General features: G+C 52.1%; 1 protein-coding gene across 1 annotated transcript in view; it reads left to right on the forward strand.

The window, feature by feature from the left end:
* Positions 1-9,207: 9,207 nt before the first annotated feature.
* Positions 9,208-16,670, forward strand: part of IRX6 (iroquois homeobox 6) — a 163,168-nt gene continuing 155,705 nt past the window's right edge. The window contains exons 1-6 of the mRNA XM_057430643.1: positions 9,208-9,347; positions 10,356-10,601; positions 10,798-10,907; positions 11,167-11,471; positions 11,593-12,437; positions 12,598-12,870. Coding sequence (XP_057286626.1) covers positions 9,303-9,347; positions 10,356-10,601; positions 10,798-10,907; positions 11,167-11,471; positions 11,593-12,194 — 1,308 coding nt within the window. The 5' untranslated portion in view covers positions 9,208-9,302 and the 3' untranslated portion in view covers positions 12,195-12,437; positions 12,598-12,870. The remainder of the gene's footprint in view (positions 9,348-10,355; positions 10,602-10,797; positions 10,908-11,166; positions 11,472-11,592; positions 12,438-12,597; positions 12,871-16,670) is intronic.

The raw sequence follows: 16,670 nt of genomic DNA on the forward strand, positions 1-16,670 counted from the left end.
ATTCATAAGAGAATTAATTTAATATTTATTAAATAAAACAATATTCTCATCATGGTACATGGTCAACTTTACTTGGTGCTGCCCAGGACATATTTGGCACACACCGTCAAACCAAATGCACAGAGGTGACAAATGAAGGCCACTGCGGCCATGGTGCTACCCTGCCCTGCGCCCCCAGACTAGTGAGTGACCTTGTTCCAGAGAGACACACACACACACCAGGCTAAAACTGATGGAAGGAGGTCAAGAAAATATTTAGGCTCAACATAACAGTATGGGTAAAACAATCAATGGGGCATCATTTTTGTGAGTGATTTTGCACAGCAAAACTACACAGAACATGACAAGGAGCACAAGCGAGATGGGCAAGGACCTTGCAGAAGGCTATTCCAGTGCTATGACTGCCCACTGCACATCTACTCAGTTTTTTTTCTAGCTCTGCATAATCGAAGAAGCACTGGGAGGTGATGCATGAGTAACAAACCGAGTAGAGGAATCAGCCTCTGCCCATCATTTAGGGTTTGGCCTTGTGGGAACCTGTGCTGTTATGTGCAGTTGAAACCTGGGAGAAGCAGCACCCCCCAGCATTGCCCCACCACAAGGCAGACCAACTGAAACAGTATCTGGTATAACTGACTCTTACACTCTCACCAATAGCCAGTGAAATATATACACGTATCCTCCACCACTACCACCAGTACAGATCTCTGGTGCTAAACCCATCCACCCAAAAAACTGCACGTATTTTACAGAGATGAGAAGACAAAAAGAAATACACAAAATATCCAGGCTAGTTCTAACACTTCCCTAGTAAGTATTAAAACATCAGACAACATCTTCATATTAAACTCTTCCCTGAAAATAATAAACGTTGGAGATCCTCGTTCCATCTTTGTTACATTTTAGTATTCTTTGCTTCATTGCCCATTTACAAATCATGAAGAATTCATAGATGAATAATGGACTGAGAATAATATCTGTGTGTATATATATAAAAACATAAAACCCAGAACAAGCTAAGGAGAGGATAAACTCTTCCTAAGCACAGTGAATTAATGACTAAAGTAATAAAATCAGAATTAAAAGAAATCAAACTGATACTGTTAAGTCTCTAAAATCCTTTCCAGGATCTCTGATGAGCAGTCATTACTCTGTTCCACAATAAAGCATGTCATTTAATTGCCCACAGAGCCTCCCCATGATATAGAAATGAATTACTTTCTGGAGGTTTCCCCACTGTCCCTAGGGAATTTACAACACATTAAATTTAGCTCCTGTACCTCCTCTAAGGCGATATGCCACTCCAGTTACAAGCCACTGTGTGCCTTGACCAAGAGGGAGGTAACTCCAATCTCTGCTACTGAGCTATTCTGCAGACTTGGGAAACCATCTCCCACCTTTGCAGTCCCTTTGCCTGCTCCTTTCCCTCACTACCCAGGAAGACCCCTGGCAAGCACTGCCTCTCCCAGGGCACCCCCAGACCCTGCATGAGTGCAGCTGGAAGACACCAGCACGTGTTTTACCCACCTTGCACAGTCCTTGTCCCACAGCCACATGGCTCATGGGAGGGAGACGGGCTGGCTCCTAGACCCACCTGTGGCTGTAATCACCCTTCTCACAGCTTCATTCTAAAATCCACATTGTTTATAAAATGTGATGAATCCTCCAAAGCACACATCTGAGGTTTTTACTCAGCCTCACTTGGGAGACCAGTTACTGACCCTCTTCCTTAGGGCCTCTCTTTTTCTTCTCCATCTGAAAGGTGGAGACCAAATCCCACTTCCAAAAGTAAAACAGGCCCCAGCATACAAATTCAATGTGTTTCCAGCAAATCTCATGCCCCTAAATCACCCACGGAATGAAGCCACCTCCATGACAGGCTTGCTGAAATATGTTATCCACAGGTGTTTGGGTTTTATTTAAAGTTCATTGCTGATTATTATTTCCTAGTAGAAATAATGGTGCCTACTCATTTTGAAAGTGAATCAGTGAAAACATATACCCTTTTATGAGTTAAACTGTTTGGAATAACTTTTAAACAATTACCCAACTCATCTGAAGTTTCTTTCGTGGGATTGAAGGGTTTTCCTGTATGAAATTATCTGGATTTCTCATGGATTGTGCATTTCTCAAAAACTCACTGTTTTCAGATTAAAGACAGGATAGAAAGGACACAATACAAAAAGAAAAAAAAGTAAAGAAAAATATTTTAAATATTAATGACTAAGGGGGAAATGGAAACACATTAAAGGCAAATGTGAGAGCTTTTAAATATGTTATTAAAATTGATTTATAAATGAGACTCTTCTTTAACCAAGTGCTTTAGCCTTCACTACTTATTTCCTTCTGCTGTCTCTCCAAGCATTGGTGTCACCACCCAAAACCTACGGTATTAAGAAAAAACATCCAGAAAATAACTAGGCTGACAATGGCTATGGGCTGTTCAAACAGGAAAACATCATTATATTAAGACTCTCAGTGAATGAGATGAGTGGTTGGCTATTTTCAATGGCTGCAAAACCCCAGGCACTTGCAGGGCATGTGTCCCAGGTCAGGCTGGAGGCTGATGGGGTTCATGGGCTGGGACACAGCCAGGGGCTATTCTGCTCACCCCACTGCGGCACAAAGCTGCAGTCAAGTCCACAAATGCAGGCACTTTTTATTTACAGGGGCAGAAAAAGACATTTGCATTTCTATCCTCCTCCTCCCTCTCCCTCCGCATGGAACTCACACTCACCAGCAGTTGGGCTCTGAGCACTGATCCACACACAAGGGAAACCAAAGCAGCACACCCACGGAGAGTGTCTGCAGGCTGATGGTGAAGGACTGGGGAAGCCCATTCTGTGCAGCCTGGATGTGAACACGTATGCAGTGTACAGTGTGCCACAATTCCCCTCTCTCCTTCTGCACCACATCTCAAGTTCAAACAAATTACCCCAGGAGCCTGCATTTTTGGGATGTATCTTTTAGATGTGCAACAGAGGGTATATGACAAAACCAGCCACAAGCAGCATGTGAGGCTGTAGGACTCCGAGGCCACATTTTATTAAAGGACAGAGTAGCAGATGTGTATTGCACAAACAGCCCAATTAACATACTCAAAATTGTGGACATTATCTTTGAAAGAAACAAATTTTGTGCATGAAACTGTGTAAATGGACAGAAAGTGCTAGTATATGTTTAATAAATTACCATTTATTTAATCTTAGTTTAGATATACAAAACGTTTTCTTTTAAAGCTGCTACCCATCATAAGCCACAACGTTATAGGTGAAAAAACCAAAGAGAAATATAAAAAGTCACTAAGAACTACAGATCTTGTATATTGGATTTTGTGGCAAGAATGGTCCACAAAACTCATTCTGAATGTCCTCATAAGATCCCTTTTATAGCAGGTTATGAATCATCACATGGTGTTTTTAAATGGATGATCAATACTGTATTTTCCCATAAAATGTCTGGTTTGAAATCTGATTTTAAGTGCATTAGAGTTCTTGTGCACTGAATGAGTGAGTGTCATAATAAATTGTCATCAAATATGAAAGAAATACAGCTCAGATTAATTGCCATATTTATTTATGAGTCTATAAAATACATTGTGAAAGCCCTGGCACATTTTTGGGATACCAGCTTGAACTTTCAAGAAAGTTAAAAGCATTAAACGAGACTGAAAGTAGATTTATTATTAGAATGTTTTTAATTGCAGTTTCAATCAGTTTCAACAGGTATTAGAATGGCTGTGTCCTTAATGGCCATGTCTCGTGTTTTTTCTTTAAAAATTATACACTTTCCATATTTTTATTGATTTTATAAGATTTATTATAGATTAGTGCTGCTTGTGTGTGAAAGCACAAGTGGTCTCAGCTTCCCCATACTGGCTACAGATGGCCCATTGCTGCAGCAGCTCCTCTGCAGTGCCCCTCTAGCATTGGCACTGCCTGAAGCACCAAGGCAAGACCAGAGAAAAACCCTAGTTACCTGAAGGACACCAGCAGAAGGGTCCTCACCGAGCTTGCCAGCAGGTCCTGTTCTGCTCTCATTTCTACAGATGCAAAAGGGAGTTAATTCAGTCAGGATTTGGAGGGGGAGTCAAGCTAAGCCCCTTTACTCAGACATTAACAAAGAGGCTCAAAGGACAACTGATTTGGTAGGCCTTGGAACTTAAGTATTTTCTGGGTTTGCAGTAAGGTATATGTTCTCTGTGCTTCTAATGTACAACAAACACAACTAGATTTTTGTAAATTACAAATGAAAGTAAATAAGGAAGCAGTTCTGATACCATTTAAATAAAACACATAAATTGTGATCATTCTTGGAAAATAAGGCACTATTGCCTTATTTGAAAGCACCAGGATATTTAAAAAATAGAACCTCGAAATTACGGCAACAGACTAGTTAATGGAATATAACTGTCACTCACTGCCACAGAACAGAAATGACAAACTATACCTAAGGTGATATTAAATTAAAACCCTTCAGCTTGGCAGCCAAATAATTCCTGCACACCAACTGCACATCTGCTGACATAAAGGTCATGGAAGCACAGCACTACTTAGTGGTTAACGGAACATGGTGAGCCCAGTATCCTCCTCAAGCTGTGGCAAACAGCAAGGCCTTGTTAAAAAAAAAAAAAAAGAAAAAAAAACACAGAAAAAACATTAAAAATTATTTCTATTGTTTTTACTAGAAACTGAATGCAGGGAGGAGTTAGCCTGGGACAGAACTGCGCTGCTGCCTCGGCTCCTCCCACTGTAAGTTCCCCATATCTCAGCAAAGCACAAACAACTCCTCAGGGGAGAAGCTCTCTCCCATTTTGTGTAAACCTATCTTCATCAGATGAACTCACACTTCACAGAATAATCTACAGAGAAACCTACAAAAGCTGGAACAGAAGTACTGGATTACCCTGACACTGAACACTCTTACAAAAGAAGTATCTCCTCATTAGCTAAGTACAGTTTCAGAAGCCAGGTTCAGTGATGGCCCCAGATCCAAGGGAAAACCCCAGCCAGGACCATGGGGAAGGTCCACATGCAGCTTCCACCCACTTGGCCACCTCCAGGCACAGAAGGGTCCAGACTGAAGCCCCAGGTCCAGCCGTACTCCAACTCCAGGAACACTCAAACCATTTTACAGCCATCTCCCAAAACTTAATCACAGCCAACACAGTGTTGATCTAAGATTCAGCAAATCCATAGGTCATTGTAACAGTGATGATGGGTACCAAACAGAGCTGCCAGTCCTCTGCTTGAGAAGCATGAAGGTTAGGCTACCACAGACTGTCAGGAAGAAGCAGCTCACTGTCAGGTGAAGGAGTCCATGCAGAAGTGGGGCTTAGGGATCCCCACAAATGGTATTATTACCCTCATGCATCTCTTGCTTAATTTTCTGACACAATTTTAAATGGCTCTTGTTTAACCATCCATTTAAACAAGAAGGTCTAGAGAAGCAATGGAAAAGGCCCACCCATGTATTTAACTTTGTACATACCAAAACCACAGCAAAAGTGTACTAACTCCTACATACATAACTCTCCAGAAATCCACTGACCTCTCTTTTGGAGGTCCTTCTCAGAAGACAAGTGTCCAAAGGCAATCACAGTTACTCCTGATGTATTCCAAAAGTGATCTAAAAATCAAATCTGTGTTCAGTTTAGCCTTCAGCTGAAAAGATATCACGTTATCTCAGCAATTATACCTCACCCCTAAATCAGGGTATGTCCCATGCTGCATTGGGCCAATTCTCCTGTCTGCCTCAAAGACAGTTCTATTTTCTGCTTGTATGTTAAGCAATTAAAATGCTTTATCTTCAAGAAGATATTAATCTTAATATTGTCCTAATTTGTTTCGTCTTTTTCTGCCTCTCATGCAAAAATAAGTCTTGACAATAGTCACTGATAAGGACAGTAACCAGCAAGCTCCATAATAAGCCATCATATACACTATTTTAGTTTGTCAAAACAATTAGTGTTCATTTCGGCTTTATTCAGTTAAATCTGTAGTGACTGATTAGTTTAAATTATGTATTAGGCTGCCCAGCTGTACTTGTTTATTCATGCATGGACTTGAAGAATTTTCATTTTCTCAGTACAAAAAGAAACAACCAAAATGTCCCCCGTACTCTAAAATATAAAGACACTTTCTTCTCAGCCCCATTTCTGCTCCATAGTTTTGAAGCCACTTTCTTCTTACGCTGCTTACTTCAATTAACCTATTACTGCATCCACAGTTATCGGCAGCCGCATTTGCCGCAGCAGGAAGCACGTACTATTACTTTTACCCCTTGCAATTAACTCCTGAGCAAAGCAGTATCGGAGCTAAACCAAATGATGTTGATTTTAAAAGGATCAAAAATTGCATTATAGGCTGCATTTAAACTCCTGCCTTGCTTGAAGAGGAACTGCTCGCAGGAGTGATTACAGTTAAGCCTCACACTCCTCTCTTTCAAGAACAAAAGTTTATGAATCAACAGAGCTGAGCTGGTTTCCCGTTTTTGCTCATGTTTATAAGCAGAATGCCCGGGAGAAGGCAATGCATGCCGGGGGGGGGGGGGGGGGGAATGATACACTTGTATGCAGGGAGAGAGATGACACAGATTTAGACAAAGCAAAGCAAAACCTGCGGTGGCCATGTACACCATCAGTTATGTTTCTCCACTACGCGGTGGATGAGCAGAATGGAAATCCGGCTGTCAAAGCTGTTTCCCGGTGATGAAAAAAAGAATGTGAATTGCACACTCCTTCCCCAGAGCTGCCTCCATCAGGCCAGGTTCAAGAACCTGGTAATGGAAGGTTTTGCCAATATTTACAAATCACAGAAAGATATTCTGGCCGCTCTGACATGGTGAGTGCAGTCATTCAGTGACAGACCGACAGGGTGAATGGTGGCAGGGCTCACAATAACATTAACAGCCAGAGTCTGAATCCTCCAGAAGAGCTGGGGAACAAGGCAGAACTTGTATTCAATTAGCTGGAATGTCAGTTAATATCTCAAGTTGTGGGAGCAACTAAAAGGGTTACCCACGTGGCTCTTGGGCATGTACAGCACGAAGTATGCTACAGAAACATCTTTGTAGGGCAGAGAGGTGTGAGTGGAGAGAGCTGGCTGGCAAAAGGCAATCTCTCAGACCCAGGCTCAAGTACAATGCACCTGACAGGTGCTTTCAAATTGGTTGCACTCAACAAAGATTGCACTGATCTGCATTAGGTCTGTTACAGAAGTGCTTTTGCAGTTTTGGTGGCTGCTGTGCTGGGCACATGGGTAAGGAGGGGGAGGGCCCCACATGCAACCTGCCCACACACATAGGGTGACAGCAACTGCTCCCATGGGCTCTGAGCACAGCAGGACAGGCACCCAGCTACTCTTGTTGCTCCCTTAATTCAGCAGATAACGTAATAAGTGTTCTGGTGAAAAGACTTGAATTTTGCTGAATTAAGTGCTTTAGAGCAAGTGGTTTTATTACTTTATAATTAGCATAATTTCCCTCATAGGGATTCTTTCAATTAAATAATTAGCAGTAATGTTACCCAAAGGTGTTTAATAAATTTCTTACGGTACTGCCCCCGTTAACGAAAGCTGAAAAGGCTCGGTTTCACGCCGCCCTAACGCTCCCTGCTCTCGGCAACCCACGGGATGAGGCTGTCGCCCTTTACGCCGGGCCAGGCCGCGCGCCCCGGCGGGGCGGGCACAGCGCGGCCACCTCGCTGCCACCTCGCTGCCCTGCTCACCCCGACGGCGCAGCTGAGGAGCAGCGGCGGGGGAGAAGCCCCGACAGTGCCCTGCTCCGCCAGGGGCCGCGCACCCCCGGGCCACCCCTCGCCAGCACCCGCGGAGGGAGCACCTCGGACCGGCACCGGCCGCCCCGCTGCCCCACGCACCGCTCGCGGCTCGCCAGCGCCACCCGTCGGGGAACGGGGCGGCGGCGGAGCGGGGCCGCTGCGGCGGGGAGGGGCACCGGCACTGCCGCGGGGCTGCCCGCAGTAGGGCTGGCCCCGGCGTGCCCGGGCAAAGAGCCGCCGGAACGGGGAAAGTTGTTGTTTTTTTATCTTTTCTTTTTTAATTGGCGCTGGCGAGACATAACGCGCGGCCGGGCCCGGGAGCCCCAGAGCCGGGGAGGAGGGGGGGAAAGGAAATCCCCATTTACCTCCCGGGGATCTCGCCTCAAAGGCAAATTTGCACTTTGTAAGTCGCTGGTTAAACAAGGGCGTTTCCATTTGTTAATTGATGTAATTACGCCGTAGCAATAATGGGCAGGCCGGGATGCAAGCAGGCATCCTTTCACCCATCACCTCAGCACCGACTCGCCGCGGCCCCTCCCGCCCCATCTTCCGGTGGACCGGTTCGGATCTAGGCGAGGAATGGACTCCTCGTTCCTCACTCGTTAGGGACGGAGGCTGCGGGCTGTCCCCGGCACGCTCCCGGCCACAGCCGCTGTCCGTGCAGCCAGCGCAAGCTGTGCGGGCCGAGGTCCGACCCCGCTCCCGCGGCCATGGGTGGTCGGGAAGAGCTGCAGGGAGGGGAGCACGGCCAGCCGGATCCACCGTAAAAGCAGAGCCCGGCCCAGCAGGTGTGAGCCGGAGCAGCGCCTGCCCGAGCGCTGAGCCCGGGGAGTGCCCCGCACGGCCGCGGCCTCCGCTACTCCTGCCTGCAGCAGAAGAGGCCACGGCGGGAGGACGAGGGGACGCGATCTCCCCCCTTCAGTATCATTTATTTCCTCTCAAACAAATGTGGATTGTGTTTAAAACAGAGAAGAGGCCCCCCCAGCCCCTGCCTGCGCCGTGCCCCGGAGCGCAGCGCCCCAACACCACGGAACAAGTGTTGCGGATGCTGCCCGCTTCTGCCCGGCGCTGCCTGCTCTGCCGGCACGGCCGTGACGTCACCCCGCTCCTCGCCCACCGAGGAACGCTAAAGACCTATAGAGCAGAAAATAATACAACAAGCAAGCTCCGTATCTTGCAAGTCCTACGTGATTCCCCCCCCCCCCCCCCCTTGGAAAAAGCCCCTTTGCGCTTAAACTCTCTATACATGTGGAGTGGCTTTTCAAAGTCCCTCTATACAAACGTATTTATTACGAGTGATGGGGAGCGGGGGGTAGCCTATTTTTTTAACCCAGGCACCCCCCTCCCTCGCAGATGTCTGGCAGCTCTTCTTAAGTGCAATCATCTGTAATTGAGGGGAGAAAAAAAAAAAAAAAAAGCCATACGTGGAAATGTGTGTGTGAGAAGGTGCATCCTGAAGCGGGGTTTAGTTACAATCGATCTTGGGGGGAAAATATTGCCTATGGTCCAAAAATAAGGAGCGACTATGTCCTTCTCCCAGTTCGGATACCCCTACAGCACCACTTCACAGGTAAGGCGAGTGAGCAGCACTCACTTTTGTTTAGATTCCGCTGCTGCTGTCCAGATGTCTTGTTCCTCCTCCCTTTTATCCTTCCCTTTCCCTTACTTAGAGTCTTTTTTTTAAAGGGCACATCTGGAGCCTTTTTAAAAAAAATGTGCGTGTGTGTTTATGTCTCGTTTGTGTTGTGTTAGGCTTAAAACAACTCGCCGTGTGCACAGCAAAGGGGTTTAGGAAACCTGTGTTTCCCCCTCCCCCTCCCTCCACCGTTCACTTTTAAGTGCAACAAACAAATAACATCAGTCCCAGCTGCTAGGGGCCGCGGAGGGTGCGCGGGCAGCAGGACCGCCGCTTCGCGGGGTCTGCCCGCCGGATCCGCTCTGTGCCGTCCCCTCTACCCTTCCTTCCCGACCGGTCCTTTCCCCGAGTTTTGTTGGGAGTTTTTTTTCTCCCCCGTACGATTTCCGAAGGATACCCCCTGCACATCCCCACCCAGGCCCCCTGCGTTAACCAAGTCGTCGCTATAGGTACCTCGAGTCACCATTTATTTGGGTAGAATTATTTATACACCGCAATCACTGCAAGATATGCCTACCGCGCTTGGGAAGTTAGCTGTCCCCTTGAACTTACTGAAATCAAATGTCTTCGATTGCGTTACCTGGCATTTACTGCTTTGTCTATTAAGTTAACTGTAATTGCAACGTCTTGGCTTTAAATCAACGGGAATGGACCGAGCGGGAAGTGCAAGAAGGAGCAGCACGAATCTTTTGCCATTCTCGAGAGCAGTTATTTCCTTCAAGTTTTGTCTGCTTTATTAATCGTGTCCCCTTCCAAGTGCTCCCGCTTCCCATTCCGTTTATTTCCCAGTTTCTATAATTAGTTGCCTCAGCTCTGATTTCCTACCCCCTATGTCACCCCCTCCGCACACACACACACACGCACACGCTCCTCGAGTCCCCGCTATGGGGCTGCCTCGACAGTCACTCGGCATCGTCCCACTCTCTGCTCTGCTTCCCGCAGTTCTTCGTGTCCGGCAACCCCACCATGACCTGCTGCGAAGCTGCGCCCCGCTCCGCGCCGGATGCCTCCCCGGCGCCGGCCTCCGCCTCCCTCTGCTGCGCCTCGTACGAGAGCCGGCTGATGCCGCCGGGCCGCGCCGAGCTCAGTGCGGCGCTGGGCATGTACGGTGCCCCTATCGCCGCCGGCCAGGGCTACGGCAGCTACCTGCCCTACGGCACCGAGCCCGCCGCGCTCTACTCCGCGCTGGTGAGTGCCCGCCCGCCGTAGATGGGGATGGGGATGAGAGCAAGAAGCGGCAAACTTCGCCGTCAGCAGTCGATGGAGGGCCGGGGGCGGCCGAAGGGCACGGGTTAAAGGGACTTGGCTGCCGCGGTGACTCGGGGAGACAGGGGGCCGGGGCTCCCCTCCTGCTCGACGCCGAACGCTGCCGCTTCCCTTGCAGAACCCCCAGTATGAAATCAAGGACGGCGCTGGCACGTTGCACTCGGGAATCGCGCAGTCCGCTGCCTACTACTCCTATGATCATTCCTTCGGGCAGTACCACTACGACAGGTAAAGCCCCTTTGATCAGCGCCCGACAGCGTTAGCATCCCCCTGCGAGGCACAGACCGACATCAAGCGGTACCGGAGGGGGAGGAGGGAACTCCGACCTGACAAACTCGAGGCGCTCCGGGAGCACCAGTCGATTAAAATCACACCTCGGAGCTGTGGCGGGAGGGCAGGGCCACACCGGCCTGCGGAGCGTACGGGCCGGGTCCAGGGGCTCATGGGGCGCTCTGCCGGCTTCCCCTTCCTAACCCTCTCCCTGCAGGTATGGGACAGTGGATTTCAGTGGCTCGGCCAGACGCAAAAACGCAACGCGGGAGACGACGAGCACCCTCAAGACCTGGCTGTACGAGCACCGGAAAAATCCCTACCCCACCAAAGGAGAGAAGATCATGCTGGCCATTATCACCAAAATGACCCTGACCCAAGTGTCCACTTGGTTTGCTAACGCCAGAAGGAGGCTCAAGAAAGAAAACAAAATGACCTGGTCTCCCAAGAACAAAGCGGGGGAAGAAAAGAAAGAACCAACCCCCCGGGAAGAGGAGTACAGCGCGGAGGACGAAGGCAGAGGTAGGGGGGAGAGGCCGGACGGGCGCCTCGAGGTACCTCGAAGTGGCGGCCCATCTCGAGGCCCCCCAGCTTCCCGCACTAACGCGATAGCGCGCCTCCTCCCCACTATGTGTCCGAGCAGAGCAGAACAACTGCAAAGAGGACAAGGAGCTGCAGTTCAGCGACCTGGAGGAGGCGGAGGAGGAGGAAGAGGAGGAGGCGGGGAAGCCGGAGAAGGGCCGGGCTAGCTCCCTGCAGGAAGCCCCCAGCATCGCTGCGGCTCTTCCCGAGGCTCTGCGGAGCGACTGCAGCCTGCCCGGCTCCTTCCGCGCCTTTCCCTGCGCAAAGGCCCCCTCCGCAGACTTCGCACCCCCCGCCCTGTCCAGTCCGCCACTGCCCTACGTGTCCGCGGAGAAGTCGCGCATCTGGTCGCTGGCGCGCACCGCCGGGGCCAGCGCTGCGCGCAGGGGCAGCCCCGAGGGCGGCGGCGCGGCGGGCGAGCAGCCCCTGCCCGCCAAGGCTTTCCGGAGCTCAGCTTTCAACCTGCAGCCGCTCCCGCAGAGCTGCGCGTCCCATCGCGGCCTGGGGGAGTCATGCCAGTACGCGGCGGCGGGCGAAGGTACCCGCGGCGGCGGGGACGGGCGGGACCGTGGGCCGGGCCGGGACACAGGGCGCGGCGTGAGCCCGCCTTCGGCTGACAATCTCCCTATAACCGCCTCGGGCCCGGAGTGGCCGCGGCGTTAAGCCGGGCCCAGGTGTCAGGCGGGCGCAGATCCGTGTTCCCCCGGCGGTGCAGACGCCAAGGCCTCGCCGCTGCAGGCGAGTAGGCAGGGGAGGGCGGCTGGGCCGGGCCAGGCACACCGCGAGCCGCTTGTGTCTGTGCAGGCTTCGGGCGGGGCGCCAAGGGCAGCCCGGGAGGCTCCGAGCTGGGCGTGCCGTGCCTGGACAGGCTCCGGACGGCGTTCCGGCCAGTGCTGCGGTGGTGAGGTAGGTGACGGGCCGGCTGCTGGGCTGACCCCGCACCAAGCGCCAGCTCGTCCGCAAAGCACTGGGGGCACCGTTCTGCCCTACTCCCGGAGCCCTTGATTCCGGGGAGGGCCGGCCGGACCGCCGGGGAAACGTTCATAACCGCTTCTCTCTCCCGCAGGGCCGCCTGCCCTTTCCTGAGCGGTGGTGACGGGGTTCTGGCTACAGCGAGACTCTCGGCTTGACACAACGAAAGCAAGCTCTCCCTGGCCCGGCGGCGACCTCTCCGGCCACAGGCCCGTTCCTCTGCCATCGCCGGGACAAGGACCCGCTGCTCACCAGGGGGCGAGGGGCGGCGGGCGGAGCGGTTCCCCGCGGGACCGGCCCCCCGCCGCCCGTTGGTTCAACACCCCCCAGAAACACCTCTGCCACAACAACAGCAACAAAAATCTTTGTTCCCCATGTCGTCGTTTGTTTCTCCTCCCTATTTCCCCGCTCAGGGTGCAGTTGTCGGCGGCCACTCCGCGCCATCCCGTGGAGGGAGGAGCGGCGCAGGTCACGCCGAGCGGTTTCTTTTCCCGTGGCTGTAATAGTGCTGGAAGTATTTTCAGAGTCCTCAATAAACACGGGTGAACTGACCGCCGTGAAGTCTCCTTGTGAACCCGGGAGCGCTTTAGCTAGGAGGGGCCCCGGGCACCGGAGCAGGACGTTGTTAGTGGGTCAGCGCTGTCGGTCAGTCAAAAGAGCAGTGATGCGCTTTACAGGACAGACGGGAAAGGAAAACGGTATCTCTGCATTATTTCTGTTTAATTAAAAGTGTCATCAAACACTTTGTGTTCAGACTAATAAACCAAGCAGGGATGAGGAAAGTGTTTCTTTGTACCTGTCTCTAGAAGCAGTGGCAATAATTAATCTGTGGTAATTGAGGTCATCTATATATCAACCCGATACCTGCTATTTCCGAGTTCACCAGGGTCAACATTTACATTAAGTCACTTGTGGTCAATAGAGTCCAATGAATTCTGCCTTAATAAATCAGGGAAATCAATCTTGAATATTGAGAAGACTTCTGTATGTTTACCAAAGGCTACCAAGACAAGTGGGGCTGGGCGTCCTCTCGGTTTGCGACCGGAGAAGCAGCAGGTCAACGTTGGGAGAGGTGGCAGAGGCCGCCCGGGGCTGTGGAGATGAACGGAGCAGCCACGGGCTAGGCGGATCTAAGGCGGCGAACTACGGGGTTTTGCAGGAGCCAGGGCAGGAAAAGGTCCCGCCGGGAGCAGGACAGGGGTAGGGAGCAGCACAGGTCCGGCCGGGATCAGGGCCGGGAGCGCCGCCATAGCCGCCGGCCTCGGGGCTTTCCCTCGGCCAAAACACACCTGGGCAACCGGCGGTTTAGGAGCCGCAGTGTTGCAGTGACCCGCAGCTTAGAGTAAGGAAAATTAGGCTAAGAAAACTATTTCAAGTCGGATTTGAAGGATTAAGACTTGTAATAAAGAGCATTAGGCCCTTTCGAAGGGTTCCTGCAAGGAGACCTCTTCGCCCCTCCTATACCACCGGAGGGGACGGGTATCATATGCCCTGGGAAGAACGCGCCGGTTTCCCATGCGTGTCCGCAGCGACAGGGCCGTGACCCGCTCCCCGCCGTGTCCCGGCTGCCTCTGCCCAGGCCGCGGGGGACCGAGCCGGGTCCCGCTGCCCCGCCGGCCAGGGACTTTGGAAGAGGCTCCCCCGAGAGGCAGCGCGGCAGCGGACCCTGCGCTGCTCACGGGACATGAAACCGTTCCGGCCCGGGGGCAGAAACTCCCCGAGCTGCCGGCCCTGCCCCGGCCCTGCCCGGCCGCTGCGACCCCAGGAGTGGTTAAGTAGCCGGGTGCGGGCTTTGGGGTCTTCTGAAGGCAGGCACGGAGGTAACCTCCGGGATTCTTAAGACTTCTTTTAGTCCCCTTTTATTAAAGGTCAAGCGAGAGAGATGGGAGATTATCCCGCCTGCCCAGGACTACCCTGCAATCTGTCACGCCAGCAAGATATGTATCGCAAATCTCTCCAAATATAATCTCCAGGAATCATATTCCGAATACTGTTTTGATTAAAACACAGAAGATTGATGGAGAAGTAATACCGGGAGCGGACCCTGTGAGCGCCCAGACACTAAACTAACGGGTTCGCCTGTGTCTGTGCAGGACAAATTCAGCGTCTCTAACGCCACGGTAAACATACTTTAACCATCTTCTGCCCGGGCTCTGCTGCGAGCTGGGCTTTCCAATGCCGATGAGCTCTGTGGGTTGAGCTCGGGCTGTCCGCCGGGCGCTGAGCCACCGTCTGGCGGAGAACTCGCGCCGGCTCTCGGGATGGCGCGGGGAAATATGCCCGGAGGGGGTGGGGAAGCGCCGGCGGCCAGAGCGAGCTCCCCGCAGACCTCGCCCTCAGCCCGCCCTTGGCGAGGCGCAAGGTGGCAGATCCTGGAGCTAGGAAACGGCCGGAGAGCAGCATTCACCTCACCGCCCCATTCCGTAATCAAGGGCTGGGGCTACCCCTTTCCAGCTTCCCCGCATCGCCCCCAATTAGCCCCGCAGCGGCGGGGTCCGGGGCGGCGATGGTGAGAAGTTTCTAAGCAGGAGCTGCCGTGCCCGTGGCCCGCTCCGGAGTGGCGGGGCCGCGCACACACACCCCACTGCGCCCGCTCAAAAGCAGCGCGGCCGCGGGGCCGCCGCCGCGCTCCCTAATGAACTTTTTTCAGAGGCAATTACGGACTCGGCGAGGGCAAGAGGCCGCGATGAAAAGGCGGCTTTGTGCGGCCGAGACGGCGCGGCTCCCAGGGCACCCGGCCCTTCCTGCGGCCCCGCGGTGACCCCCCGCGCGGCCCTGCTCCCCGCGGGGGCAGCGGCCCCAGCGCCCGGCCCCCGGTCAGCGTAGAGACGGGCTGGTGGTGGCAACGAGCGTCGTGGAGCCCGGTTTATCAGCCGGATTCACGAAGCGGCCCCGGCACCGGAAGGCAGAGGTAACAGGGATTTCCCCCCTCCCCCACCCTGCCGGAGGGGTTTCTGCCCCGCTTCCGTCCCCGGATGAGCTCCTGTGGCTGGGTCCTGCTTTACCGTTGATGCACTCAGTAAACGGACCACCGAGCTGGCTAAACCTGATTAAATACACGCCGGAGACACGTGAAATGGTGGGCTTCGGGTGCCTTCAGTAGCAGCTGGGCGGAGAGGAGGAGTGGAAGCGCTGGGCAATAACCATCTTTCAATTCCTGCTACACCATCTCGCCACCGGTTCTGTCCTCCTCCACCCCTGGTCCTCGGTCACCCGCTCCACCCTCCTCCACCCTCGGTCAGCACTTCTCTCCTTCCCAGTCCCCCGAGCGGCACAAAACACGCTGGTTTTCCCCTGGGGAGCGTGGGAACCGTTCGGACTCATGATGAGGTCTGGACAAGGAACCAACTAGATCGGTGCTTCCCACCCTTGTGGAGCACAACCCTCCTTTCAGGAGCACAGCAGAGCAGACACCTCACGTTATTCCCGCAGCAGCAGCACATGAGAAGAGTGGCCTGACTCTGAAAATGTCTAGGGCCCCATGTCCCTAGCTGGCTGCTCCTCTAGTGTCTTGCAAGCAAATGTTCTGGCCCCTACACACAGGTTTCCCATCCCACATTAAAGGGATGGTTTTTACCGGCTTTGCAGCAGTAACCCGCTTGGAGATCCTTCTTCAAAGGTGGCTACAGCAGAAACTTTAGCATTATGGGTCTATCGAGGTTATGGAGAAATGGATTGGAGCAAGTAATTCAAAATCATCTCAAAAACTGCCCAAGCAGCTGTCTGGCCAGGTGTCATTTCAGGATCAAAGCATCTGTTAGGGGAGAATAATTTTTGCCATTGTATTGCTTTTTTTTTTTTTTTTTTTACCTACTGTTCATCTGAAAATAAATTACAGGCTAGAGCAGGTGGATACCATTCTGGAATGATTTAATGATTTATTTAATCTGGATTCTGTTTCAATCTACTTAGCAGGATGAATACTTTTTTTTTAGCCTGAATCCAAAAGCTGTGCTTTTCATCTCAAGAAGAGAAAATACTCTAATACACTGCTCTGCTGCTGTCAAGGTGTTCTCACTGCTGTTAGTAACCCAGTGGTACTGCTTGCCCAGCTGAAGAGCCTGAGGAGGAAACCTCAAGAAAACAGAGCAGGGGATTTCCATTTTCTCTTCTTCCTTGCTGTCTTCCTAGTGCTTTAGATGTTCTCTGCTCTTCCTGGGACAGTGC

Source organism: Pezoporus wallicus, unplaced genomic scaffold (genome assembly GCF_028554395.1).
Source record: "Pezoporus wallicus isolate ANWC-B61680 ecotype Strahan unplaced genomic scaffold, APGP_CSIRO_Pwel_v1 contig_8518, whole genome shotgun sequence".
NCBI lineage: Eukaryota > Metazoa > Chordata > Aves > Psittaciformes > Psittacidae > Pezoporus > Pezoporus wallicus.